Below are 26,493 nucleotides of genomic sequence, written 5' to 3'. Positions count from 1 at the left end.
CTATAAGGCTAAATATGATCAAAATTAAAATCATTTAATGTGAAACTTAATTTTTTAAAATCATAAAGTAAAAATCCTAAATGCTTCAACCATCTTTAAAGGTGCTGGGAGAAAGGGAGGCCATGTCGGAACCCAAGTTTGAAATGAGTAGCACAGGGCTCCATGGGGCCACCCCCAGGCCTGGCCTGGCCAAACTCCAGTCTAAAAATAGCTGAAATGGTGAGGCCTGATCTAAATATAATGCCAAGGGGCCACCAGTGCCTGCTGTCCCTGGGATCATCACCATGGTTTCATTAAGCCAGAAGTGACCTTAGAGAATGTGACATGGGGAGGGGGTTTACAACAGGGAAAGTCAGAGTTGGCAGGGTCCTTAGAACAGGGAATATGAGAGCTGGGAGGGGCCTTAGAACAGGGAATGTCAGAGCAGGAAGGGCCCTTAGAACAGGGAATGTCAGAGCTGGGAGGGGCCTTAGAACAGGGAAGTCAGAGCAGGAAGGGCCCTTAGAACAGGGAATGTCAGAGCTGGGAGGGGCCTTAGAACACAGTTATACCTCCTTTCTAGGCCTCAGTTTCCTCCTCTGTAAAACTAGTAGGACTAGATAATGGTCCCCACTCCTGCCTTCCTCTCTGTCAATTATATGCTCTTATCAGTTCTTTTAGGCAACGGGGCTGGGGATACATGAACATACCTGCCTCCACATGGCTGCTAGGCCACTTATTTTTGAATGCTTAAGGAAACAGGCAAAAGCACATGGGTAGATGCAAAGGTCCTATTCGCAAGCCCCTACAGTGCTGGTGTGTGGGTGTTGTGGGGAGGTTTATAGAAAGGAGCCAGTGAGGCTCAGTTTATCAGCAGCTTTCTTGTGCAAGTGGCAGGGTTGTGTATACTCCTGAATAGACAGAAAAAAAAGGGAAGAAAGAAAAAGAGAGTCCCTGAGAGAAGAGGGGTGGTGTGGATGGGGAGGGGGGCTCTTGAATATAAGCATTTATTAAGTGCCTATTGTGACTGTCTTATATTATTTCCTTTGATCCTCACAGCAACCCTGCCAGGTAGGTGCTATTATTATCCCCATTTTACAGTTGTGGAAACTGAGGCAGACAGAAGTTAAGTGACTTGCCCAGGGTCACACAGTTAGTAAGTATACCCAGATAGATTTGAACTCAGGTCTTCCTAACTCCAGGTCTGGCACTCTAACTATTGATTTTAATGAATCTCAGACTTTTTTTTAGTGAGTTGGGGCACCATCCTAGTCTCCCTGGTCTTGATTTATTACAGCTTTTATATAACACCCCTTTCTTGATTTACTTCCCAGATTATTTTCCAGGACATTTTTTTCTGTTTTATTCTAGAGACTGGACTACTCAGGCATCTGAGGTTGTGGGGCTCCTCCCCCTGACTTCTATCTAATTTTCAATATTGTTAAGTAATAGAGCTTCAGAAATTTTCCTTCCATGAGACACTCTTCTGGGCTAATAATAGCTTACTCTGTTCAGGCTTTCCCCCTTCTGATATTTAGCTGAAATTATCTTTCCTTCAGTTCAAACACATCCTCCCTCTTGGGGATGATCTTGGGGATGAGCTGGGCTGAAATGGGCCAGGGTTTCTCCTCATCCCACATCCGGTGGCCTCTTTCTTTCTTTTCATATGAGATCTCTTTTTAGAACTAGAAGAGACCTCATAATCTATCTAGTTAGACTCCTGCATTTTACGTAAGATGAGGCTGGAGTCTACAGAGGGGAAGTGACTTATATAAAGTCCTACAACTAACCCAACCCCCTATCCCTGCCCCATTTTACAGAGGGGGAAACTGAGGCCCAGAGGAGGGAAAGTGACTTAGAGAAGATCTCTAAGTAGTAAGTGTAAGAACTGGTCTTTTTCTAAGATCTTCGGGTCATTTTGGGTCATTTTGTAAGTGACAGGAAGAAATATTGGACTGAGGGGCAAGGTACTGGAGTTAGGCTAAGAGAGAGAGGCTATAGATGTTCAGCAAACAGGGACATAGTAGACAGAGAACTGGCTTTGGAACTGGAAAGACCTAGATTCAAATCTGCCTCTGTTACACATTACCTGTGTGATATTGGGGAAGCCACTTAACCCACTGAAGGCAGCTTTCTGAGACTAAGCAGCAGATCAGGGGCTAAGCTTCCCTGGTAGAAGGGTTCTCCTCACTAAGGAAATCACAGGTAGCTTTTATTTATTTATCCATATTTATTTATTTATTTATTTATTTATTTATTTATTCACTTATTTATTCATTCATTCATTCATTCATTTATCTATTCATTCATTCATTTATTTATTTGTTTGTTTATGTATTTATTTATTCATTCATTCATTCACTCATTTATTTATTTATTTATCTATTTATTTCTTTATTTATCTATTTATTTATCTATCTATCTATTTATTTATTCATTCATTCATTCATTCATTTTCATTCATTCATTCATTTATTTATTTATTTTCCCCCAAATAGTGACCTAGACTGGTGTGTCCAAAGTCCTGGGAAATTTGAAGAGCACTAACAGGCATGATGTCATTTGAGCCTCTATTCTAAGAGATGGATACACCAGGCATTCTTTCCCCCATTTTACAGATGAGGAAACTGAGGGCTGAGCTATGTTAAACAACTTCCTTAGAATCCCCAAACTGGTAAATTTCAGAGGTGGGATTTGAACCCAAGTCCAAACACAGTTCTTGTTCCACCTAAACCCACTCTGTGATCTGGCCAGGCATCCAGGGTTGTTTGAAGGGCTGGACTGTGAGGCCACCGCTCTTACCACTGTGCATAATCTGTACTGGAGATGTTTTCAAGGGTCCTTGTGAGTACAGTATCTCCTTTATGGGAAAGAGGAGAGGGAGCTATGGTTCAAATAGAGTGTGGGCTCCCAATAGCCATGGACTCACCCATTCAGATTGAGAAGGGCATTTAATCAGACTCCTCCATTGTACAGATGAAGCTGTAGGCCTAGAGATGGGAGCTGACTTTCCTAAGGTCACACAGGTGGTAAGTAGAAGATAGCATTTGAACCCAGGTCCAAATGCCTTGTTTTTTTCTACAAAACCATACTGCTTGCTTCGACCTGGTTGGACTCCCAGGTTTGTTCAAGTTGGTCTGTGTCTGTTTCCTAGCTTTTCTTGGCTTCCTACAAGTCCTCGCTAAAATCCCCTATTCTTTCCCATTTCTCCTTGATGCTAGAAATTAGGGGCATGGTTAGCTCCTGGCTTTCTCTCTGAGATTCCCTTCACCTGGGCCTGTGTTTTTCTTGTCTGTGCATAAACTATTTGCATGTTGTCTCTCCCAATTAGATTGCAAGCTCCTTGAGGCCAGGAACTGTTTTTTTTTCCCTTTCTCTTTATTCCCATAGATTAGCACAAAGCCTAGCACATAGTAAGCCTTAATAAATTCTTATTGACCTTTCAATTTGTGATTGTCATCCTACCTCCATAGCTCAGCAGGATCTATGTGCTTCACTTTCTTCCTCTGAAAAAAGGGAGGTAGTAACACTGGCCTACTTATCTTACAAGGTTGCTTGGCGATCATTTACATGATTATTTTATGATATAATAATAATAAAATCGAGAACAAGGCAAATAATGATAACATCTGATGTTTAGGATTCTCAAATCTTTTTCCCCCCAACAAATGCCATCATTTGCTTCTTTTTCTTTCGAGGCAATTGGGGTTAAGTGACTTGCCCAGGGTCACACAGCTAGTAAGTATCTGAGTCTGGATTTGAACTCAGGTCCTCCTGACTTCAGGGCCAGTGCTTTACCCACTGTGCCACCTAGCTGCTCCTGTCATTTGGTTGCTTTGGGAGCCTTGTGAGGTAGGCACAATTTACTGCCATTTTCAAAAAGAGCAAATGGAGACCCAGAGACGTCAATCAGCTGCCCATCTTTCCATATGGAGCAAGTGGGAGAAGTGAGATGTGAGCTCAGGTCCTGGAAAAAAGGCAGTTCCTCAGTGCTGCTGTGACAGGTGATTAGGTTGATGAGTAGCGGTTTTGCAGCGTGAGATAATAGATGAGGCTGATCCTGAGGTTCCTCTTTTGTCCTCGTTTTCCGTTTTGAAAATGCACTTATCCTGCCAAAGTAAAAAGTGATTGAGAGGTTCATAGGTGAAACAGTTGGCATACGGTGGTAGAATAGCCTCATGGGATGCTTCATTAAGTACCTGGAGTCAGCCATTTCATTTCAATGATTTCAGTTGTGTCTGACTCTTCGTGCTCCCTTTTGGGGTTTTCTTGTCAAAGACACTGGAGTGGTTTGCCATATACTTCTCCAGATCATCTTACAGACAGATGAGGAAACTGAGGCAAATAGGGTGAAGTGACTTGCCCAGGGTCACACAGCTAGTGAGTGTCTGAGGCTGGATTTGAACTCAGGAAGATGAGTCTTCCTGACTCCTGGCCTGGCACTCTATGTACAATGAAGCTACCTGGTTGCCCAGATTCAGCCATACCACACATCTAATATTCCCAAGAAATGTAACACAGTAGTTTTCTTATGTGAAATCACACACTCTGCATTCCACCACTTCCTTCAGTGTCTTTGTACACATTGTCCCTCATGAATGGAATGCACTCCCTCCTTATCTCTTCTAATCTCTAGATTCCTTCAAGGCTCACTTTACATGCCTTTTCTAAGGAGAACCTTTCTTCCCGGCCTCACTCCCACAGCCATTAATGATTGCTACTTTGTCTAATGATCTCATTATGTGTACTTGTAGTCTTCTCCTCCCAGACTCCCTTTCCCTGTTATTCCTAGAATGTAAGTGTCCTGAGGGTAGGGGTTTTTTCTTTTTGTTTTTATTTCTCCAGCAATTAGCCTTGCATATTGTTGAGATCTGATAAACGAGTGGTGAATTTTGAATCATTAGCTTTTACCTTGGAAATAGTGCCTGTTTGCAATAAAAAAAGACAAAGGGATGAAATAATAACTCATTAATTTAGTGCTTTTACAGTTTAGAAATCACATTCCTCACAACAAACTTATAAAGTAGGCTGTGCATGTTTTATTGTTCCCATTTTCAGAGTGAGAAAACTGAGGCTCCTAACTGTGAGAGGTTAGGGGACTTGTCCAACAAACTCGCACAGCTAGTGTATGAGAGAGCTGGAACTCAGTTCTTTAAAGTTCAATGTTTTCCTGTTTTTTTTTAATCTTTTATTTCATTTTATTTGTAAATTAATAAGCATTCCTTCCTATCTCTCCCCAGTTGAGCCAGTGTCTTTTTTTGTTTGTTTGTTTTTGCTAGTATATCCAAGTGTATAGCAGCATATTCTGCCTAGCTCAGGGCTGGGGCCTTAGAACTTGCGGTACATGGAAGAAGTCGCTGTTTCCTCTTAGGGATTTTGTACCCTCATGTAGCTGCTGTGTGGTACAGTAGGAACCGCCTCCCCCCCGTTTTTTTGATCTTTAGCATGTTTTATTGATACCTATTTTTTTTTCCATTGAAGTAATTTCTGCCTAACTCAATGTGAGCCTTCCCTGGTATAGTGAGCATTCTCTCCTACCTCAATTTGCAGAACTAGGCCAACTATAGCGAAAAAATCAATCAACATTTATTAAGCATCTACTAAGCCAGGCATTGTGCTGAGCATTGGTGATATCAAAAGAGGCAAAAGACAGTCTCTGCCCTTACTAAGGTTGCAGTTTAATGGGGGAGACAACATGCGAACACACACACATAGAGCAAGTTATATACAGGATAAATAGGAAATAATTAACAAAGGGAAGACACTAGAATTAAGAGGAGTTGAGGAAGGCTCCCAGTAAAAGAGGGGGTTTTAGTTGGTACTTAAAGGAAGCCAGGGAAGTCTGTAGGTGGAGTTGAGGAGGGAGAGCATTCCAGGCATGGGGGATGGGGAACAGCCCGAAAAAATGCCTCGAGAGGAGAGAGGAAGTGTCTTGTTCATGGAATAGCCAGGAGGCCAGTGTCACTGGATTGGAGAGTATGTGTTGGGGAGTAAGGTCTAAGAAGACTGGAAAGGGAGGAGGGGGCTAGGTTAGGAAGAGCTTTGAAGCTAAACAGCATTTGGCGTTTGATCCTGGAGGTGATAGGGAGTGTGTGGGTGTATAGCTCAGAGCAAGTTTGTATAGACCCTAACTCAGAACCCACTGTCTCTTCTTCCCATTGGCTGGGCTTCGGAGCTCACAGTCTAAGCGCAGAAACTTCTCCCCAGCACCAAGGACTAAAAGGGCGCGAAACAGGGAATGGTTTGCTTCAACAACTAGGAAGGGGGCCTGAGGAGATACAGGATCTGGGTGAACGGGATGTGGCTCTGTCATCGGACCTACTCGTGACACTCTGCTTTCTCAGTGAGGCAGCTTCTGAGAAACATAGGGCGGGGTCAGCTCTTATCCTGCACTGAGGGGGCTTCACTATTTCAGCATTCCATTCAGAGAGATGCTGCAAAGGTGACATCAACAGGCCTTGGCAACAGCTTGGATCTGGAGGGGGAAGGAGAGCGAGGAATCCAGTCTGACTCCTAGGTTGGGAGCCGAAGGGACTGAGAGGATGGTGGCGCCCTCAGCAGTCATAGGGAAAGTAGGAGGGTGGAAGGATTGGGGGAAAGACAATGAGTTCTGTTGGATGTATTGAGCTTAAGATAGCTACCGGAATTCAGTTCAAGACCTGTAAAAGGAAGTTGGAAATGGAAGACTGGAAGATAGCAGAGAGATTGGGGCAGGATAGATCATTTGAGAATCATTAGCATAGGATGGGAATTAAATCCATGGGAGCTAATGAGGTCACCAAATGAAGTAATAAAGAAGGAGAAGAAAAAAAGGACCCAGGATGGCACCCTGAGGGGCCCCTATAGTTAGACGGTACAATCTGGAGGAGCATCCAGCAAAGGAGACAGAGCAGCTGTGGTCAGATAGGTAGGAGGAAAACCAGGAGAGAGTAAACAGTATCAAGGAAGATAGAGAGATGAACAATGTCAAAGGCTACAGAGAGGTCAAGGAGAATGAGAATTGAGAAAAAGCCATTGGCTTGGCACCTAAGATCATGGAAAACTTTGGAGAGAGCAGTTTTGGTGGAATGATGAGATTGGGAGCCAGATTAAAGAAGAGAGTGAGAGGGGGAGAAGTGGAGGCACACATTGTTGATGGTCTTTTTGAGAAACCATATCCACAGGCCTCTCATTTCTCTCTGCCCAGGAAATTGTCCCTTCTCTGGATAAAAGACTGAATTGTAGGATTTTTGAACTGATCATTCACAAAGCTTTTATTAAATGCCTACTAGGCACTAGGTCCTATGGGAGGCCCTGGGGATTAAACCCACAAAATGGAACAGCTCATGGCAAGGAAATTTTCTCTTGATATCGTCTGTATTTGAAATTTCCACCCATGGTGCCTGGTTTTGCCCTTGGGGCCAAGGAGACCAAGTCTACTTTTGTCCTTCTTCTATGTCAGTTCCTTAAGTACTTGTAGAGAGCTATTATGATCCCCCTGAGTTTTCTCTTCTCTAAGAAGAGCATCTCCATGATTCCCATTTTATTTTATGATTTTATTTCACAAAACATTTTCCCAATTCTGCCTTACTTGGAGGAGGATGAGTGTTAATGAATGGTCTGTCATATAGAATATTTAAAAATAAGATTCACTTTATTGCTTTCAAATGCATTCTATGGCTTAGGGGCTCCCTAAAACTCTGGGTTTATCTGGATCAGGATCAATCCCAAGAGGCTCATCTCCTGAGGAGGTTATTATCTCTTTTTGTCTTATTGACCCCACCTGAAGTTATTCCGGGAATGTCTCCTAATATACTGAAAACATAGTGAGTGACTTAAATGTGGGTGGAAAAGTTCTGAAAACATTCAAGGTAACATTTATGAAACATGCCACCCTGTGGTTTCAACTCTTCCATTGGACCTATATGGCCTGAGTAACTAATTCACTGGATTTGCTTTCTGATTAGAATGCCTACGAATAATGTTGGATGATTGTCTTTCTCCAAGGAGCACATTATATCAGGAAATGCCCTTTTCTCTCTCCAGAAAGGTTCGGTTCTTAAACTCTTAAACTTGGGAACTCTTGAACTTGGGATTACTCAAGAAGTATTGCCCAGGTAATTCACCTTCTCTGCCTAGAAGGCTAGATTTTGGCGTCACACTGCTTGGGGAATCCAACCCCACCCCTTGCCCCTGCTTCTACACAAGAGTTTTGGATTCATGGATGTTGTCCATAAACCGCTCTCTCAGGCAGAATGCATATGCATATGCTTGCCACTGCCAGGTGCTTCTGCAGGAAAGCTATTATTGCTCCAGCTGCTGCCATCTCTTGAGTCAGGAAAGTCTACTCTGACACCTCCAGTCTCTAACTTGTGCTCAGAAGAAGAAAATAGAAAGGTAGAAGGAAGCCAGGAACTTGAGGGGAATTCTCCTTTCAGGCCATCTGGGCAGGCACTTATACTTGCCCTGGAAAGAAACTACATTGCCACTGGTTTCTCTCCTCTCCCGATACATCTAGATCCATTTTCCTGCATTCCGGTCTATTTTCAGAAAGTCTAGGTCAGAGAGCTGGTTTGTCAGCTTGCTTTTACAGAGCAGGAAAAGGGACGGTTCTCCTGACTTCAGTCGTTGCCAACTAATTATCTTAGTTGTCTGTATTGTGTTATTGAGACCCCAGTGGGTCTGCCCATGCTTGACGAAGAGATGCCTCTCAGATGCTTTCAAACAAAGGGAAACATTTGTAACCAAATTAGTTTGTCTCCTTAAATAAGGAGATCACCATGTGTTGCCAGGATGTTTTGGGCAATAATTCACATTTCTATAGTGATTTAAAATTGAAGAAGCTTCACAGCAGACACAGTGGTATTACATATAGAATGGAGCAAAAAAACAGACCTAGGTTCAAATCCTACTCCTGCCTCTTACTTGCTGTGTGTCCATGGGCAAGTGACTAATCCTGTTCTAGGCTTAGCGATTCTTTGGGACTATGTGCTAGGTCATAGACAAGTTATAGTCTGTGCTGGGGGACAAACTCCCACATTGGTGACATCATGGATGCATGACATACCAATGTTTTTGTGAGGTAAGAAGTGTGACTTTTATCCCATTTTATAGATAAAGAGGCTTAGGATCAGAGAGGTGTAATTGACTTGCCCACAGTCTTAGGGAATTTGAGGCAGGATTAGTACTCAGGTCTCCTGACTCCCAATTCCTGAGAGCTCTATGCGCTATTTTATCTTGCCTTCCTTTTAAAAACAAAACAAAACCCAACAATTTCTCCAGTACTACAACATGAGATGAAACAATGATTTCTTAATTCAATTTTATTTCATTTTCAGCTCCAAATTCCAACCCTCCCTTCTTCCACTGAGAAAGAAAGAAAAGCAAACCCCATTACAAATACATTTAGACAAGCAAAACAAATTCCCACATTAGCCATACCCAGCAAAACCAAACAAAGCAAAACACATGCTTTGATATGCCCTTTGGGTCCATCACTTGGAGGTGGACAGCATGTTTCATCATCAGTCCTCTGGAACTGCAGTTGGCCATTGAGTTGTTTAGAGTTCTTAAGTGTTTCAGAGTTGTTTGTCTTTAGCACATTGTTATTATTGTGTAAATTGTTCTCCTGGTTCTACTCACTTAATTTTGGATCAGTTCATACAATCTCCTCGTACTTCTCTGAAACCATCCTCTTCATCACTTCCACCACTCTAGTGCAGCCCCTAATCGCCTCACACCTACATTACAGCAATGCTGTGATGGGGGGGTCTGCTTGCTTCACACCTCTCCCCATTCTAATCCATCCTCTATTCAACCATCAAAGTGATTTTCCTAAAGTGCAGGTTCCATCGTGTTGTCCCCTTTTCAATAAAACTCCAGTCCAGTGGCTCCCTATCACTTCCAAGATCAAATACAAAATCACCTGCTTGGCATTCGAAGCCCTTCATGACTTAGCCCTCTCCCATCTTTCCAGTCATCTTACACCTTCTTCCCCAACAAATACTCTTTGGGCCAGTGACCTCCGTCTCCTTGGTGTTCCATGAACAAGATTCTCCATCTTTCAGCTCCAGGCATATTCTCTGGCTGTCTTCCATCCCTGGAAAGCTTTCCCTCCTCAACTCTACCTACTGACTTTCCTGGCTTCCTTGAAATCCCAACTAAAATTTCTGCCTTCCTTCTGCAAATTACTTCCTTTTTATCTTGTATAATACAGGCTGTGTGTGTGTATGTGTGTGTGTATTTGCATTTTGTCTCCTCTATTAGATTGTGAGCTCCTTCAGAGGAGGGACTGTCTTTTGCCCCTTTTTGTATACCCAGCACTTAGCACAGAGCCTGGCACATATTAGGTGCTTAATAAATGTTTATTGATTGATTAGAATTTCTTACAGCACAATATTTTCCCTTCACATTAATATATCATAACTTATTCAACTGTTCCCCGATTGATGAGCACTGCCTCAGTTTCCATTTCTTTGCCAGCGTGATATATGCTGCTAGAAATATTTTTGTACATGAGTCCATTTCTTCTTTCTTTGATATCTTTGGGGGATTGGGCTAATAGCAGTGTTTCTGGGAACCAAATGCTGATTAAGTATTTCTATTGGGAATGTGCTGTGATCTACTCCCGTTCACCATGCATTTCCCCATCACCCTGTGGCTTGCAATTTTGATTATTTGGAGGTTTTAGTATCAGATGATTCATCACCACATTACATCTCTTGAAGGATATTGGGGTTAAAAAGTTATACTTTTGTTTCAGGGGGGAGCTCAAGGTCATTATAAGAAATGTGCAGTTTCCAAAATACCATCTAGCCTGCTTTCTTCCTCCTCTTAATCTGTGGCCCCATTTGCTGGTCCATCTGTCTTAACTCCAAGATTTATATAAATATATTAGTTCTATAGCCTGTTTAGCTAATTGTCTCTCATGGTCTGGAAAACAGGCATTTTCATCCTCTTCATTTTTCCTTTGTGCATAGACTGGCCATTTGTGTGTGTGTGTGTGTTTGAAATGATTATGGCTCCATTAAAGAGGCTTTGCAATGTTCCAGAGCTTGATGCAATCAACCAAAACAGGAGATTCTGGAGAATCTTGTTATTTACAGGGAATCTCCCTTCTATTTGTCCTTTGTGCTGCACATCCTTCATGACGTGGGAGAGTACTTAGAGATCATGTGGTCTCCTGGTGGATGTCTCCATTGATGCTAATAATCAGAAGGTCATGAAGCAAAGTTATCTGAATTGTTCATATCTTTCAGGGAAACTGGTATGATTTTTATGTATGTCCAAAAAATAAGTGTAATGAGTTCTTGTAATTTCTATACCTTTTAGTTAGTGAAGTTACTATAAAAATGAAGAAGTGGCAAAGACTTCATCTAATGTAGCAATTATATTAATATTCTTTTTATGATTAATACATTGTATTTTGATTTGGTCAAAGTGATAAAGAATGTTAAGTTTTAGATGTCTGTACTTGCCTAAAAAGTAAAATTAAACTTTGAAAGGTCTTTAACTAAAAAATGGAATAGGAATAGGGATTGGAACTGTGATTTCATTGGCTTCAAGAGCTCCCAGATGGGCAGCTAAATGAAGCAGTGGATAGACTGGAGTCAGGAGGACCTGAGTTCAAAACTGCCCTCCGACACTTACTAGCTGTGTGACCCTGAGCAATTCACTTAACCCTGATTGCCTAGAAAGAAAGAAAGAAAGAAAGAAAGAACTCCCAGATGAAAAAACTCCCTCTAACAATTCAGGATGGCACCTTTCTTGTCCCTTAATAATCTTAGAGAGTTGCCTAGACTAGAGCACTGAGATATGAAATTACCTACCCAGATTTATACTTTCATTGAGTCAGTCAGGACTTGAACTCAGGTCTTCTTTGCTTCAGGGACAGCTCTTTATTCACCATGCCATATTGCCTCTTAAAAAAATTTACTCACTTGCTTCTCATGCCACATGCAAGAACATGTCTTCAGAACATGTGAAGGTCATTCTCACAAAGATCTTTCTCAGAAATGAGAAGGTAGGCTGATGAGTTGGTAGCCACTGATATTTTCTCAGTTGCCTAATTAGGCCTTTGCAGTGACATTCATGATTTTTTCTGAGCATGTAGTATCCACCCCTTTATTAAATATCTTTAAAACCCATCCCTTAGTACTCTCAGAAGGAGATTGCTTCCAGCATGGACCTTCTAGACGTACACCTAGTCTGGTGCAACTACCACTCTCTGGTTTTGTTTTCTTGAGTTGTCAATTCTTCCACAAATGGGGTATCAGGGATTATGACATTAGATGTTAAGCTTTATTATACTATATGAATGTGAGTTATTGTTGTTATTATTATTGATAATAGTAGCAATTGCAGAAGCTGGATAGTTCTGAGAACATAAAATGTTCAATCTAAGAGGGCTCTTAGAAATGGGAATGTCAGAGCTGTCTAAGGGGTCTTAGAACAGGGAATGTCGGAGCTGGGAGGGGCGTTAGAACAGGGAATATCAGAGCTGTCTAAGGGGCCTTAGAACAGGGAATGTCAGAACTGAGGGGAACCTTAGAATAGGGAATGTCAGAGCTCTCTGAGGGGCCTTAGAACAGGGAATGTCAGAACTGAGGGGAACCTTAGAATAGGGAATGTCAGAGCTCTCTGAGGGGCCTTAGAACAGGGAATGTTGGAGCTGGGAGGGGCGTTAGAACAGGGAATATCAGAGCTGTCTAAGGGACCTTAGAACAGGGAATGTTGGAGCTGGGAGGGGCCTTAGAACAGGCAATGTTGGAGCTGGGAGGGGCCTTAGAACAGGGAATGTCAGAGCTGAGAGGGGTCTTTTTTTATTTTATTTTTAAGCAATTGGAGTTAAGTGACCTGCCCAGGGTCACACAGCTAGTAACTTGTCAAGTGTTTGGTCTGAGGCCAGATTTGAACTCGGGTCCTCCTGACTTCAGGGCCAGTGTTCTATCCACTGAACCACCTAGCTGCCCCTTGGGAAGGGTCTTAGGAAATAGAATGTCACTACTGGGATGTACTTCAGAATAGAGAAGATGAAAGGTGAGAGTTGTAGGGAAAATAATATCTAGACAGAGAAAATAAGGACTAGAGAGAAGACTAGATAATTGAATTAGTGGCAGAACCAAAGGTAAAGGTGTGGTCTCCTACCTTCCAATCCTATGTCTTTTCTATTATAGAATTCAATTATAGTTTAAAGAAACAAAGGCAGTACGGCATACATTGTTGGCTTCGGAATTCAGAAAACCTGGGTTTGAATCCTGCCTCAGGCATTTATTAGCTATGTGACTAGTTAATTACTGAACTGTGCTCAGCCTGATTCCCACTCTATAAAATAAGGGCTAGCAATACCTGAATATCTGACTGTACAGACTGCTTTGAGCCAGGGCCCTCCAGAAATGTGAGCTGCTGTCATTTCTCATAGGTTCCCCAGCCACAGAATAAAATTTGCACGCAGATGCAAATGAACTGGTTGCTACCAGAGTGAGTGCCTCCCCCCTCCATCCCTCCTTTTCTGGTAGTGGCTGTCAGCTGGCCTCTGCCAGAATGCTGGATGTTCTGACCACGGTTGCCCTGGCAACCTCTGGGTAGCTCTGGGCCCCTGGCTGTAGGAACCCTGGTGTCAAGAGCCCTCTATTTTATTCCTGTCTCAGGTGTTTGGTAACTGATACCCACTGGTTCTTGGTGGAAGGTACCCTGGTCAGGCTGGGCCACACCCTTGGTAAAGAAAAAGCCATAAGTGGGCAAGGGCTCCAGGGTGAAGGGGGTGGGGGGGAGGAGAGAGTGTTGTCTTAGTTGGCCCCAAGTTCATTTTTATCTTGTAGGGTAAGGGCTGTGATTTCCTTGTAGTGAGAGATGGATGGGATGCTGTTTGCAAGCTATTTTTAACTGGCATTGTAGGACCAATGGGCCTGCCCTGTGGCAAGAGTGAGAAATGACAGGTAGGTCATCCAAGTGTGCCATGGGCATCTTAGTAACATCAAGAGAATGCAAGGAAGGACCCCTATCATGTTGAGTGGACCCCCTGTGGTGAAATTATGGGAAGGCATGGACTAGAGTTGCAGAGGATAAATTGAAAGTAATATTCACCTTCACTGAGATCCTAGATTCATTGGACCTTTTGCTTATTTGACCCTAGTATACAATACAAGGCCCTCTATAGTCTGGCTTTAATATAACTAAAGTAATTGGGGATATTTTATCTAAAGAAGCAAAGACTGGTCATAGCTAGCTGTCTTCAAGTATCTGAAGGCCTATCATTAAGATTTTTTTTTTTTGCTTGGCCCCAGAGCCCAGAACTTGGAGCAGTGGGTGAATTTTGTAGAGAAGTAGAAAAAAAAACATTCTAGGGATTAGCAGAGGGTAGATGGCCATCACTTGTGGTTATGTTGTTGAGGGGATTTTAAGGAGGACACAGACAAGCTGGTAAGTCCAGAGGTTGTAGCCTCATTCTGCTTGGCCCCAGAAGGCAGGAGCAGGAGCAGTGTGGGTGGACACTGCAGAGGCTGAATTGAACTTGTTATAAGGAAGCACTTGTTAGCTAATAGAGCTGTCCATGGTGCCCAAGTGAAGTTGCTTGCCTCAGGATGCGGTAGATTCCCCCATTCCCCAAACCCCCAAATCAGCCCCAACTGGAGCTTTTCAAATAAAGGCTGGCTAGCCATTTGTTAGGTATGCAGCAGAGGGGTTTTTTAATTCAGGTTTGAGGTCCCCTCCACCTTGAAGATTTGTGCGATTCGTGACGTTGGCCCAGCCCTTTCTCATTGGACTTTTAGTGCCAATTCTCAGGGCCAGTGGGATCTAGCTGTGGGATCTATCCTGGGAAAGTCACTTCTCCCCACTTTGAGCCCTAATTTCGTTATCTGCAAAATAGGGATGGTGATAATACTGGTACTGCCTGCTTCCCAGGGCTGTTGTGAGTAAAACATTTGTGTAATAATGATGGTGATGATAATAATGACACCTGGTCTTTATATAGTACTTGAAGATTCGCACAGTACTTTAGAAAGATTTCATTTTATCCTTACAACCCTGAGAGGTAGGTGCTCTTATTATCCCCATTTTACAGATGTGGAAACTGAGGCAGATAGCAGTTAAGTGACTTTGCCCAGGTTCACACAGCTAGTTAGGTTTTGAGGAAATATTTTAATTCAGTTCTTCCTTACTCCTGACCCAGTGCTCTAACCACTGTGCAACCACTGGTATTAATTATTACCCTTCCAATACAGTTTAGTCTAACCCATACCTGACTACTACTACTAGCTAGCATTTACTTAACAGTTTAAGGATTGCAAAGTGTCTTACACATATTATTTCTTTCGATCCTCATAACAACTGAGGAGGTAGGTGCTATTATTATCCCCATTTTAATGTGGAAACTGAGGCTGAGAGGGGCTAAGTGATTTGCCAAGGGTCACACAGCTTTCTATAACAGACCTTAAAGTGATGCCTCTTCTTGTTGTCATCTTCATCATTACTATCTTTGTGGCCTAGACCTGTGATTTCATTGACTTGGGAAACTCCTAGTGTGGGAACTCCCTCCACCAGTGCAAGCCTTGTAGTAGTTAGTCTTATAGAATCGACTAGATCCCTGAGCAGTTATATGGCTTGCCTGGGGCCACACAGCCAGTATGTGTCAAGGATGGGACTTGAACCCATGCTTGCTGACTCTGAGGACAGCTCTCTATTCATTATGCCGCACTACTAATAATTGTTGTCATTGATCAGTCATTCAGTTGTGTCCATTTCTTCATGACCTTGTGGATCATACTGTCCATGGGATTTTCTTGGCGAAGTTACTGGAGTGGCTTGCCATTTCCTTCTCCAGCTCATTTAATAGTTTTGGAAACTGATGAAAACAGGGTAAAATGACTTGCCCAGGGTTACACGGCTAAGGAGTATACAGTAATATATAATTATCAATAATAATTTATTATTGTCTGGGCACTGAAAGTTAAGTAAGTTACCCAGGGGCACATAGCTAATACAGTTGGAATTAGGACTTGAACCCAGATCTCCCATTGACTCCAATACACGCTTGTAATTATGTTTGTTATTATGACTGTTATTATCTTGGTTTAGGTGATGAAAGAAAATTTCCCCACCTTGCGTCAGGGGCCTTAAGAGGGCCTATTTTTAGCCCTGTCACATGTACTGCCAGTTACATTTTTCCTTGATTATGCAGCTAAATTTACTCTCATGTTAATACAAAGTCCAGTAATGAGTGGAAGATGCCGGGCCTTGATGGATTGGAAAATTTTCCACCCATTATGGAAAGGGCTCTTCTGCCACCTTGTGGCCAAATGGCAAACTTCAGCTCTGGGTGGCAGAGACCCAGATAACCAGGACTGAGGTTGATGGCACAATTCTGAGGTCTCTTTCAGGTCCAAACACAGCATAGGCAATGAATGGGAGGTCAAGTTGTGCCTTTGTAACTTTGTCTAAATCACTTCCTCTCTCTGGGCCTCAGTTTCCTTGTGTGTGAAATAAAGGGATTGGTCTGGATGGCCTCTGCACTCCCAGGTCTGGCATTAGGACCATAGAATCATAAATCTTGAGCCAAAAGAGATTTCAGAGGCCATTTAATTTACCTTTCCCTGCCCCCCGTTTGTCAGAGTAGGGAATCGAGGTCCACAGAGTGAGTACAGATGAAAGAAGATGCAAAATTTGGGGTTAGAAGTCAGATTTTTTTTTTTACTTCTAATCCAGAGCATTATTCTAATATCCTTCTTATAGCATCCATGATATTCAACACCTGCTAGTTGTTTCATTTGGAAAGTGCTCTTTTTGGTGGTTCTTGGTTTCTTCATTTTCCATTTGGATGGTTGGATAAATGAAAGAATGAATGAAAAAAAGATCAGAGTGCTTATTATATACCAAACAATATGCTAAGCTTAGAGGATACAAATATAAAATTAAAGACAGACCTGTCCTTAAGGAGCGTATATTCTAATGGGGGAAACAATACATATTTTGGCTTAGAAAGTGACAAGGATAATGCATAGAACTCAGCTCTGGGGTTAGATTTTGAGTCACGGTGGTGTAGCAGAAAAAAAAAATCAGCAAACCAACAAACAATTATTAAGCACCTAATGTGTTCCAGGCTTCTAAAGGCAGTCTTGGGGTAACCTGCTTTACAGCTGAGAAGACCTGGCTTCACTATAGTATTAACTATCTGACTCTGGGCAAGTCCCTTAAACTCCTCATATCCCCAGGCAATTTTCTAAGAATACAAGTTGCAAAACAGTTAGCTGATTGATTTTGTGAAGGGAGTTTCTTCTTGGGGAGTACAATTCTGGACCAGGCGCTGTTCTCAGTGATGACCTAAGACCGAGAAAACAAAACAAAACAAACAAAAAATCCCACCTGACTTCAAGAGGTTCAATATCTAAGGGGAGAAACATGTGGACAGAAAGTAAATACAAAGTGATTTCAGGTGGGGTACCGGCAGCTGAGGGGCAGCTAGTGGCAGTGGATAGAGTGCCAGACCTACAGTCAGGAAGACTCATCTTCTTGAGCTCAAATCCAGCCTCAGACAATTACTAGCTGTGTGACCCTGGTCCAGTCACTTCATTCTATTTGCCTCAGTTTCCTCATCTGTAAAATGAGCTGGAGAAGGAAATGACAAGCCACTCTAGTATCTCTGCCAAGAAAACCCAAAATAGGGTCACAAAGAGCCAGACATGACTGAAATGACTGAACAATAGCAACACTTGCAGCTGAGAGAATCAGAGAGGGCTTCATGGAAGAGGTGGCACCTGAAGAGAGCTAGAAATTTTAAGAGACAGAGGTAAGGAGGGAAAGCATGCCAGGCTTGGGGGATAAAAAAGAACAGGGGTTAGAGTCAGGAGACCCAGGCTTTTATTTTGGTTCTGCTATTTACTATGTGACCTTAGGAAAATCACTTAACCTGTCTGAGCCTCAGTTTCCTCATCTGTAAAGTGGAGATAATTTTTGTAGTGCTGATCTCAGAGAGCAATTGTGAAGGAAGTGTTTTCTTTGTGTATTTGAAAGCACTGGTAGAATGAGCTATTTACAATAATAATAACAATAGTTAGCATTTATATATCACTTAAAATATGATCACTTTTGATCCTCATAACCTGGAGGCTAGATGCTATTATCTCCATTTTACAGATAATGAAACTGAGGCAGATAGTGGTTAAGTGACTTTCCTGAGATCACACAGCTAGTTAAGTGTCTGAGGCTAGATTTCAACTCACGTTCTTTTTGCCTCCAAGGCCGATGTTTTATCCTCTGTACTACCTTGCTATCTATTTATATAATAATAATAATAATAATAATAATAATAATAATAATAATAATAATAATAACTTGTTTAAACCTAAAAACAAACTTGGCCCTTCTTACATCATTGGCTGCTCTCAAAGGCCACTTGAGTATTTACTTGGTGCGATTAGACTTTGTAGCACATAGGAAGTGCTTAAATGTTTGTTTAACTTGACTTGCTTTTAATCCCAGACTTTGATTCATGAATTAGATGTAACTTCTTGGTGACTCTGGATTGCCCTGGGGAACCTTGTTTCTTCCCTTTGGCCTTGGCTTTCTCTCCAGTTAGAGGTCATTGGTTGACTCCCACTGGCTGCTGAGCTGACTCTACTCTTGCCCTGTACTGATTGGTCATAGGGAAGATGCTGAGACGATGGAAATGGGGAATTGAATGCCTTCTGTCCATAGATTTAGAGATTATTAGAGTAAGAAGGGACCTTAGGGATAATCTAGTCCAAGGGTGCTAATCCTGGGGTCCATAGATCCTAAAGGGTTCACAGGTAGATTTCCAGGAGCCCATGATCTTGGAATGGGAAAAAAGTTTACATGTTTATTTTGACTTACCTCTTAGTGGAATTTACATTTTCTTCAATTATGAATGTAGGCAGCCAATAATATAGGCTTCCCCAGACTGCCAAAGGGGTCTATGACACAGAAGAGGTTAGGAACACTTTATCTAATCCAACCCTCTTCATTGCACAAACATCTCAGCTCTGCATTCTGGATTCCTAATACCTAGAGGCAGCTAGGGGCAGAGTGAATAGAGCACTGGACTTTGAGTTGAGAAGACCTGAGTTCAAATCCTGCCTCCTACACTTTGTAGATATGTGACCCTGGACAAGTTACAAGCTCTCCTAGCATCAGTTTCCTTATTTGTAAAGTGGGGATTATAATAGCACCTACTCACATGGCTATTGTGAGGATAAAACTGGATAACGTATGTTGCTTGAGTAGTTATGGATGGTTTAATAGAAAGTGGTCAGTACTTAAACACCTTAGGGGTTTGTGCTTAGCCTTATTCCATCTAACGTTTTGTATCAATGTCTTGAGATAACATAAGTAAAACATTCTGTAAATTTTAAAGTACCATATACATGTAATCTCGTTTTTAAAGACATAGATGGTATGCTTATGTAAACTTCATGTATGTAAGGAGTGCTTTATGAACTTAAAGTGCTACATAAATTCTAGCTATTTTTTAGAGCTTCTCCAAAGTGGAATGGGCTTCAGCCCACTGGGGGTGGGTTGGGTTCTTCATGAAGGTCTTTGAGCACAGGCCATATGCCCACTTGTTGGGAATGTTGGGGAGGGGATTCTCATTCAGGTATGGGTTGGACCAGATGCCTTCTGAAGGACTTTCCACCTCTAAGATTCTATGATTCTGATACATTCTATACTAGAGGCAATGTGCCATGGTGAAAAGAGCCCTGTATTTGGAGTCAGGTGACCTGGAGTGTTCTAGGAAAATTTAAGGATGGAAAAGCCCTTATCGTGACAAACATATTTTCTCCCCAAGGAAGCAAAGAGAGAGGGGTTCCATATTTTCCTCTTCTGGCATGGATGACTCCATTATTGAAACAGCCTCCATTTGGATTCGCTCTCCCCCAACCCCTCAGCCCAGTTCTGCTTAGAAGACCTTTCATTATGTTCCTATCATCACCACTGTCTCCCTTTTCCCAGTACCAAACTGTAAAATAGTGCAAGCCCCTATGTGGGGAGAGCTATGTACTATGTTTTATTGCTTTGTATGGAATCTCAGGCTTAGCAATCGTTTATAATTTGGTGTACCAGCCTTGACACCCTCATTCTCCTCCATATAAATTAGTAGACAGAGAGTACTTGGATACCAGAGGCATTCATTTGATCTCTCCTCTCCTCTCCATGGCTTGCTAATGTAACAATAAAACTTTTCACTAACTTGTATCCAAACTTTGAGCAGGGAGTCTCTCTCTCTCTCTCTCTCTCTCTCTCTCTCTCTCTCTCTCTCTCTCTCTCTCTCTCTCTCTCTCTCTTTTTTACTATGACCATTACTTCTAGGGCCTTCTTTGCATTGATTACCAGCAATTTAGCCTGTCCAGATCTTGCCAGTTGTCTCCCCCATTCGACTGTGAGCTCCTTGAGGGCAGGGACCTTCTTTTGCCTTTTTTTGTATCCTCAGTGCTTGGCACAGTGCCTGGCATGTAGTAGGTACTTAAATGTTTATGTAGTAGGTACTTAAATGTTTATTGACTGAATTCAAGGACATGGACTAACTGAGGAGAGGTTGAAAACTGCTTACCTTTCCAAGGCACTAGATTTATGCTGTTTATTTTCTTCATGTAAGTAAAGAACCTTTATTCTCTTTTGTCCCTGCTTGTTTTGGGCTGACTGGCCCTCCATTAGGTTGAATCTTATTCTTTCTTAAGTCCCTAATTCTAATGATAACCCAGTTAATTAAGCATTTATTAAGTACCTACTATGTACCAGTCACTAGGGTAAGTGCTGGGGATACAAGGGAAAGGCAAAAGACAGTTCCTGCCCTCAAGGAACTCCCAGTCTAATAGCAGAGACAAATTCAAACCTCTATATACAAACAAGCTGTAGACAGGATACATGGAAGGTAATCAATATGTGGAAGGGGCTAGAATTAAGAGGGATTGGGAAAGCTTACCGTAGAATGTAGACTTTTACCTGGGACTTGAAGGAATTCTGGGAAGCCAGGAAGTGGGAGGACAAAGATCCAGGATGGTTCCCAGGTTGGTCAGGCAAGGATAGTAGTGAATGGCATTATTGGAGGGAATACCAAAAATCATGACATCACAGGTCCATTGGAGTATTATTTGGGTATGGCATAAGGTGCTTGTCCAAACTTATTTTGTGCAAACTGCTTTCCAGTCTTCCTAGGAATGCTTGTTGAATAAAAATTTCATTGTTCAGTCATTTCAATCGTGTCTGACTCTTGGTGACCCCATTTGGGATTTTCTTGGCGAAAATATTGGAGTGGTTTGCCATTTCCTTCTCCAGCTCATTTTCCAGATCAGCAAACGGAAGCAAACAAGGTCGAGTGATTTACCCAGGGTCACAAGCAAGTAAGCATCCAAGGTCAGATTTGAACTCAGAAAGATGTATCTTCCTGACTCTAGTCTTGACGCTCGATTCACTGCACCACCTGAATAAAGAATACATTCTCCCAATACTTCATGTTTGGGTGTATATCAAACTCTGGATTGTGGTACCATTTCCTTTCATCTCTTATTTATCTAGTCTACTCTACTGATCAGATTTTCTATTTTTACCCAAAGAGATATTTTTAGCAACAAATTATAATATGTAAGTCTCTACATTATGTAATAGTTACATATGAAGTTACAAGTTAGGTCACTTTTTCAACTAAGGAACTGAGCTTGTCATGAATTCTGAATGAATGTAGTCAGAGCCACCAAGACCTGACAGTATGGGATGGGATATGGCACTATATAAGTTCATAGAATGAGAGACCAGAGGTTTCCCAGAACAAAAGGGGGGACCCAAGGGGCATGAGAGCAGTCTTTGATTATTTGAGGATGAATTGTACAAGAAGGCAGAAGAATTAGGAGCAATGGGGGAATGTAACAAAGAGGCTAACTGAGGTTTATTTTCAGAAAAAAAAGCCAGACAAACCACATTCCCAACAAGCAGAGATAGCCAAACACTGAATGGGAGGTGGTGAGTCCCTTCTCTTTGACATCTTTGAGAAAAGGCTGGGCAGTCACTTGTTGCTCATGTTGTATTTGGAATTCTTACTCAATTATGGGTTGGAATGGATGGCCATTGAAGTCCCTCCTTGCTCTGAAACTCTGTGATTCTGGATAGGATGGTGAGGAAGGAATGACATCTTCTCCCTGTGACAGCTCATCTGAAGCATGTTATCTCTTCTCTCCCCACAGAGCAAGCTGGTTAAGTACTTCAGCCGCCAGCTGTCCTGCAAAAGGAAAGTGGCCCTCCAGGAGCGCAATGCCAAGCTCGAAGGCTTCCCCCAGCTCCAGCACTGGTTCCGAATCGTGGATGTGCGAAAGGAAGTCATGGAGGTAAAAACTGGCCATTCATCCCCTACCACACTGAATGCTAGCCCCCTTAACAATGTGACATGCTTATCAAATCTGGAGATGATCCGAAGCTAGGAGACATAGCCAATGCATCCCAAAGGACCATGACCAGCTAGAACATGGGAGCCAGCCAAATAAGAGGAAATTAAATAGGGATAGATTGAAAATCTTGGTTTCACGGGGTTTCATGTTCAAAGAATTCATCTTTAAGTGGCCAACCTACTGAACTTATCTAGACTGGTTCATGAGTAGGGTCAAAAGATCTGGAAAGAAAGCAGTCAATTGCTATGCATTTATTTAGTGCCTTCTGTATATTAGGCACTGGAGATACAAAGGCAAGATGAAATAGTCCACGCCCTCAAATAGTTTATGTTGTAGTAGAAAAGCCCCCTATCATGTTGGGGGAAATTTATGGGACACATAATGAGAAATTGCTGGTGAGTTGTGGTTTACGTTGCTGGATGGGGATTCCCACGGAATCATAGAATTTAGAGCTGGAAGAGACCTCAGCAGCCATCTGGTACAACCCTTACTTAAAAGCAAGCCCTTATTATAAACATACTCGACAAGTGGTCATCTGACCTCTGCTTTCAAACCCGGAGGAAAGGGAAGCCAGTGTCTCTGGAGGCAACCCATTTCTCTGGAGGGCAGCTTTCATTGTAAGGAAGGTTTTCCTGATTCTAGCCTAAATTTGATTCCTTGGGAATTCTCCCCATTGTTCTGGGGTCAAACACTTAGTCCAGGTCCTCTTCCATCTCAGAGACCCTTCAAATATTTGAAGTCAGAAACCATGCCCTGACTCTTCTCTCTCCCTGTTCTCTTAACCCATGTTCTATAGCATGGAATCAACCCTTCACCAGCCTGATTGCCCTCTTCTGGCCACTCTCAGCTTGTTAATGTCTTTCCTCCAATGTGGCTGTGATCCTAGTCATGCCTTCCTTTGGTTTATGATGCCTTTCACTCATCAAAGGCTTTTACTTCCATTCTTTCACTTAATGTTCCCAACAGTGAGGGAGGCAGGGAAGGGATCATTAGCCACATTGGACAGATGAGAAGAGCCTCAGGCAGGAGACACTTCAAGTTCAGTAGGATTCCCTTTACACCATCAGCAGCATTGTTCTGCTTTTATCAGTCTGCTAAATCTGTGGCACTCTTAGAGTAGGGCAGCCTACTAGCCTAGTATATTAAAATTATTTCTTATTTAGATTGAAATCTCCAGGTGATATGATAGGCATCTCTCCTAGGGGTGGTAAGGTGGCTCAGTGGAGAGAGAGCTGGACCTGGGGTCAGGAAGATATAATTTCAAATCTGGCCTCAGATACTTCCTAACTCTGTGACTCTGGATGAGTCATTTCACCTCTGTCTGCCTCAGTTTCCTCATCTGCAAAATGGGGATAATAATAGCACCTACCTCCCAGGGTTGTTGTAAGGATAAAATGTAATTATATTTGTAAGGTGCTTTGCAAACCTTAAAGCACTATATAAATGCTAGCTATTATTATTAATAGTAATAAATAATAATAAAAGGGCAGCTAGGTGGTGCAGTGGATAGAGCTCCAGACTTGGAGTCCAAAAGACCTGAGTTTGAATCTTGCTTCAAATATTTAATAGCCAATATGACTCTGGGCAAATCAGTTAAGTCCTTTCAGCCTCAGTTTCCTCATCTGTAAAAGGGGTATAATAGTAGCACCCACCTTAGATGATTGTGAAGATTGAATTTCATAATACATACGAAACACTTTGCAAACATTAAAGTATGATCAAATTGTAGGTTTTTGGTATTGTTGATTTATTCAGGAAAGAGTATTTTCAGTAATTGGATTAAATTTCTTTTAGATGATTAGCAGTACTGTCCTGCCTCCCCCAGAAGAGGCAATTTGACTGAGTGGATAAAATATTTCACTTGGAGTCAGGATAACCTGGGGTCCAGTCCTGTCTCTGGCATTTTATCGAATCACAGAATGTCAGAATTAGAAGGGGCCTCAGGTACATCTAGTCCTTCCTGTTCCTGAATCAGAATCTCCAGTACAAAATCCTCATCAAGTCATTGTCCAACCTTTGTTTGAAGACCTTCCATGAGGGGGAGCTGATTACTTCCCAATCACCCAATTCCACTTTGGGCTGCTATAATTTTAAGGAAGTTTTTCCTTAGGTGGAGTCCAAATCTGTCTCTGTGCAACTTTCATCCAATCAATCTGCTGATCAAAAAGCATTTATTGAGCATTTGCCAATATGCCAGGCTCTGTCCTATGTGCTGGTGATATAAAGATAAAAATTCAATGGTCTCTGCCTTGACGAACCTTATTTTCCAAAGCAAGGAGACTATATATACATGTATATATGGATGTATGTATTTATTCACAATATGTGTATGTATGCATGTATATATATTTATATACAAGGTAAATTATATGAATTAAATACAATGTCATTTAATGGGGGGCATAAGTAATTAGAAAAATTCTAATGTATTAGGTAGCATTTGGGCAGAGATGAAAGAACCGAGGGATTAAAAGAGGAAGATGGAGGAGAGAGGGTATTACATGGCAACAGCCTGTGGAGAGGATCAGTGCTGGGCGGTAGAGTGGCATGCATGAGGAAGAGAAAGGAAGCTTGAGGTCCAGTACTAGTCACTGGACTTCTCAGCATCTTTGGCAGCTGAAAGAACACAGAACTTGAATTGGAAGGGATCTCAATGGCCATCTTGTCTGAGCCATCCATGAAAGGAATCCCCACTAAGATGCACCCCATAAATGGTGGTCTGACTTCTGCTTGCAGACCTCCAGGGAGAGAGAATCCACCATCTCCTGAGGAAGGAGAGCTTTTATTGTTAACATGTTTTCGATGACCCTCAGCTTAAATGGGCCTCTTTGCAATCTACTGTTCCTGGCTATGCCTTCTAAGGTTCAGAAGAAAAAGTTGAACTTCCTTGTTCAACAGTCAGAAGACAGCTCTCATGTCCCTCCAAGTCTTCTCTTCTCCAGGCTAAACATGCCTACTTCCTTCAACCAGTTTTCATATGTTATGGACTCAAGGCCCTGTATCATCTGAGTTGCCCTCTGCTGGACACTCCCCATATTATCAATATCCTTCTTAAACCCTGGCTCCCACATTGGGTCATAGTACAGCACATGAAGTCTGTCAAGGGCAGACTATCACCTCCCTGTTCCTAGAAGCCAGGCCTTTCTTAATGCAGCCCAGGATCTCATTAGCTCTTTGTCTGCTGTATCCCACTGGTGACTCATATTAAGTTTTCCTGTCCACTAGGTGCCCCCCCTTATTTTCAGAACAACCACTGTCTAACTGTGCCTCCCCCACCTTGTACTTGTGAAGTTGATTTTTTTTTTTAAATATCCAAATGTAGGACTATATTTATCCCTATCGAAGTTCATCCTATTATATTCTACCCAATGTTCTAACTTGTCAAGATTCTTTTAGCTTCTGGCTGTCATCAAATACGTTAGTTTTCCTTCTCAGCTTCATGTCACCTGCAAATTCTCCCACTCCAGTCTATCTTCTACTCGGCTCTTAAATCGATCTTCCTAAAGCTAAGGTCCAACCATGCCATTTCCCTACTCAGTAAGCCCCAGGGGCTCCTTATCACCCCCTCCTTGGCATTATAAGCCCTTCACAGCATGACCCCTCTCTGCCTTTCCTGTTTTCTTACATTTTGCTGCCCTTCATGGGTCTTGCAGGCCAGTGACACTGGTCTCTTTGCCGTTCCTCTAACAAGACACTGAATCGCCAGGCTCTGGGCTTTGCAGTGGTTGTCCCCCATGCCTGGAATTCTCTTCTTCCTCATCTCCACCTCCTTAGCTGCTTCAAGTCCCATCTAAAAATCTCACCTTCTACAGGCAACCTTTCCCAATCCTCTTTAATTCTAATGCTTTTCCTCTGTTGATTATTTTCAATTTATCCTCTCTATAGATTGTTTATACGTAGCATGTTATCTCCTCCAGTAAGCTGTGAGCTCCCTGAGAACAGGGAATATATTTTGCCTTGTTTTGTATCCTCCATGCTTAGCACATAGTAGGTGCTTAATAAATGTTTATTGATTGACTGATAGATAGAAAGGTTAAACAGCACAGAGCCAAGATTCCTGGGGTCCTCCACTGGAAACCTCCTGTCACAGTGACACTGAACCATTAACAAATATTTGTGTCTGGCCAACCAAGGAGTTCTAAAA

At 42.2% G+C, this 26,493-nt stretch overlaps 1 protein-coding gene across 1 annotated transcript in view; it reads left to right on the top strand.

The window, feature by feature from the left end:
* The window catches only part of KSR2 (kinase suppressor of ras 2), a 582,604-nt gene that overhangs the window by 83,817 nt on the left and 472,294 nt on the right, over positions 1–26,493 (top strand). The window contains 1 exon segment of the mRNA XM_021007997.1: positions 22,149–22,289. Coding sequence (XP_020863656.1) covers positions 22,149–22,289 — 141 coding nt within the window.

The sequence above is a fragment of the Phascolarctos cinereus genome, unplaced genomic scaffold, assembly GCF_003287225.1.
Source record: "Phascolarctos cinereus isolate Bilbo 61053 unplaced genomic scaffold, phaCin_HiC Scaffold_4;HRSCAF=312, whole genome shotgun sequence".
Taxonomy (NCBI): domain Eukaryota; kingdom Metazoa; phylum Chordata; class Mammalia; order Diprotodontia; family Phascolarctidae; genus Phascolarctos; species Phascolarctos cinereus.
This window is presented reverse-complemented; position numbering and strand designations above follow the sequence as displayed.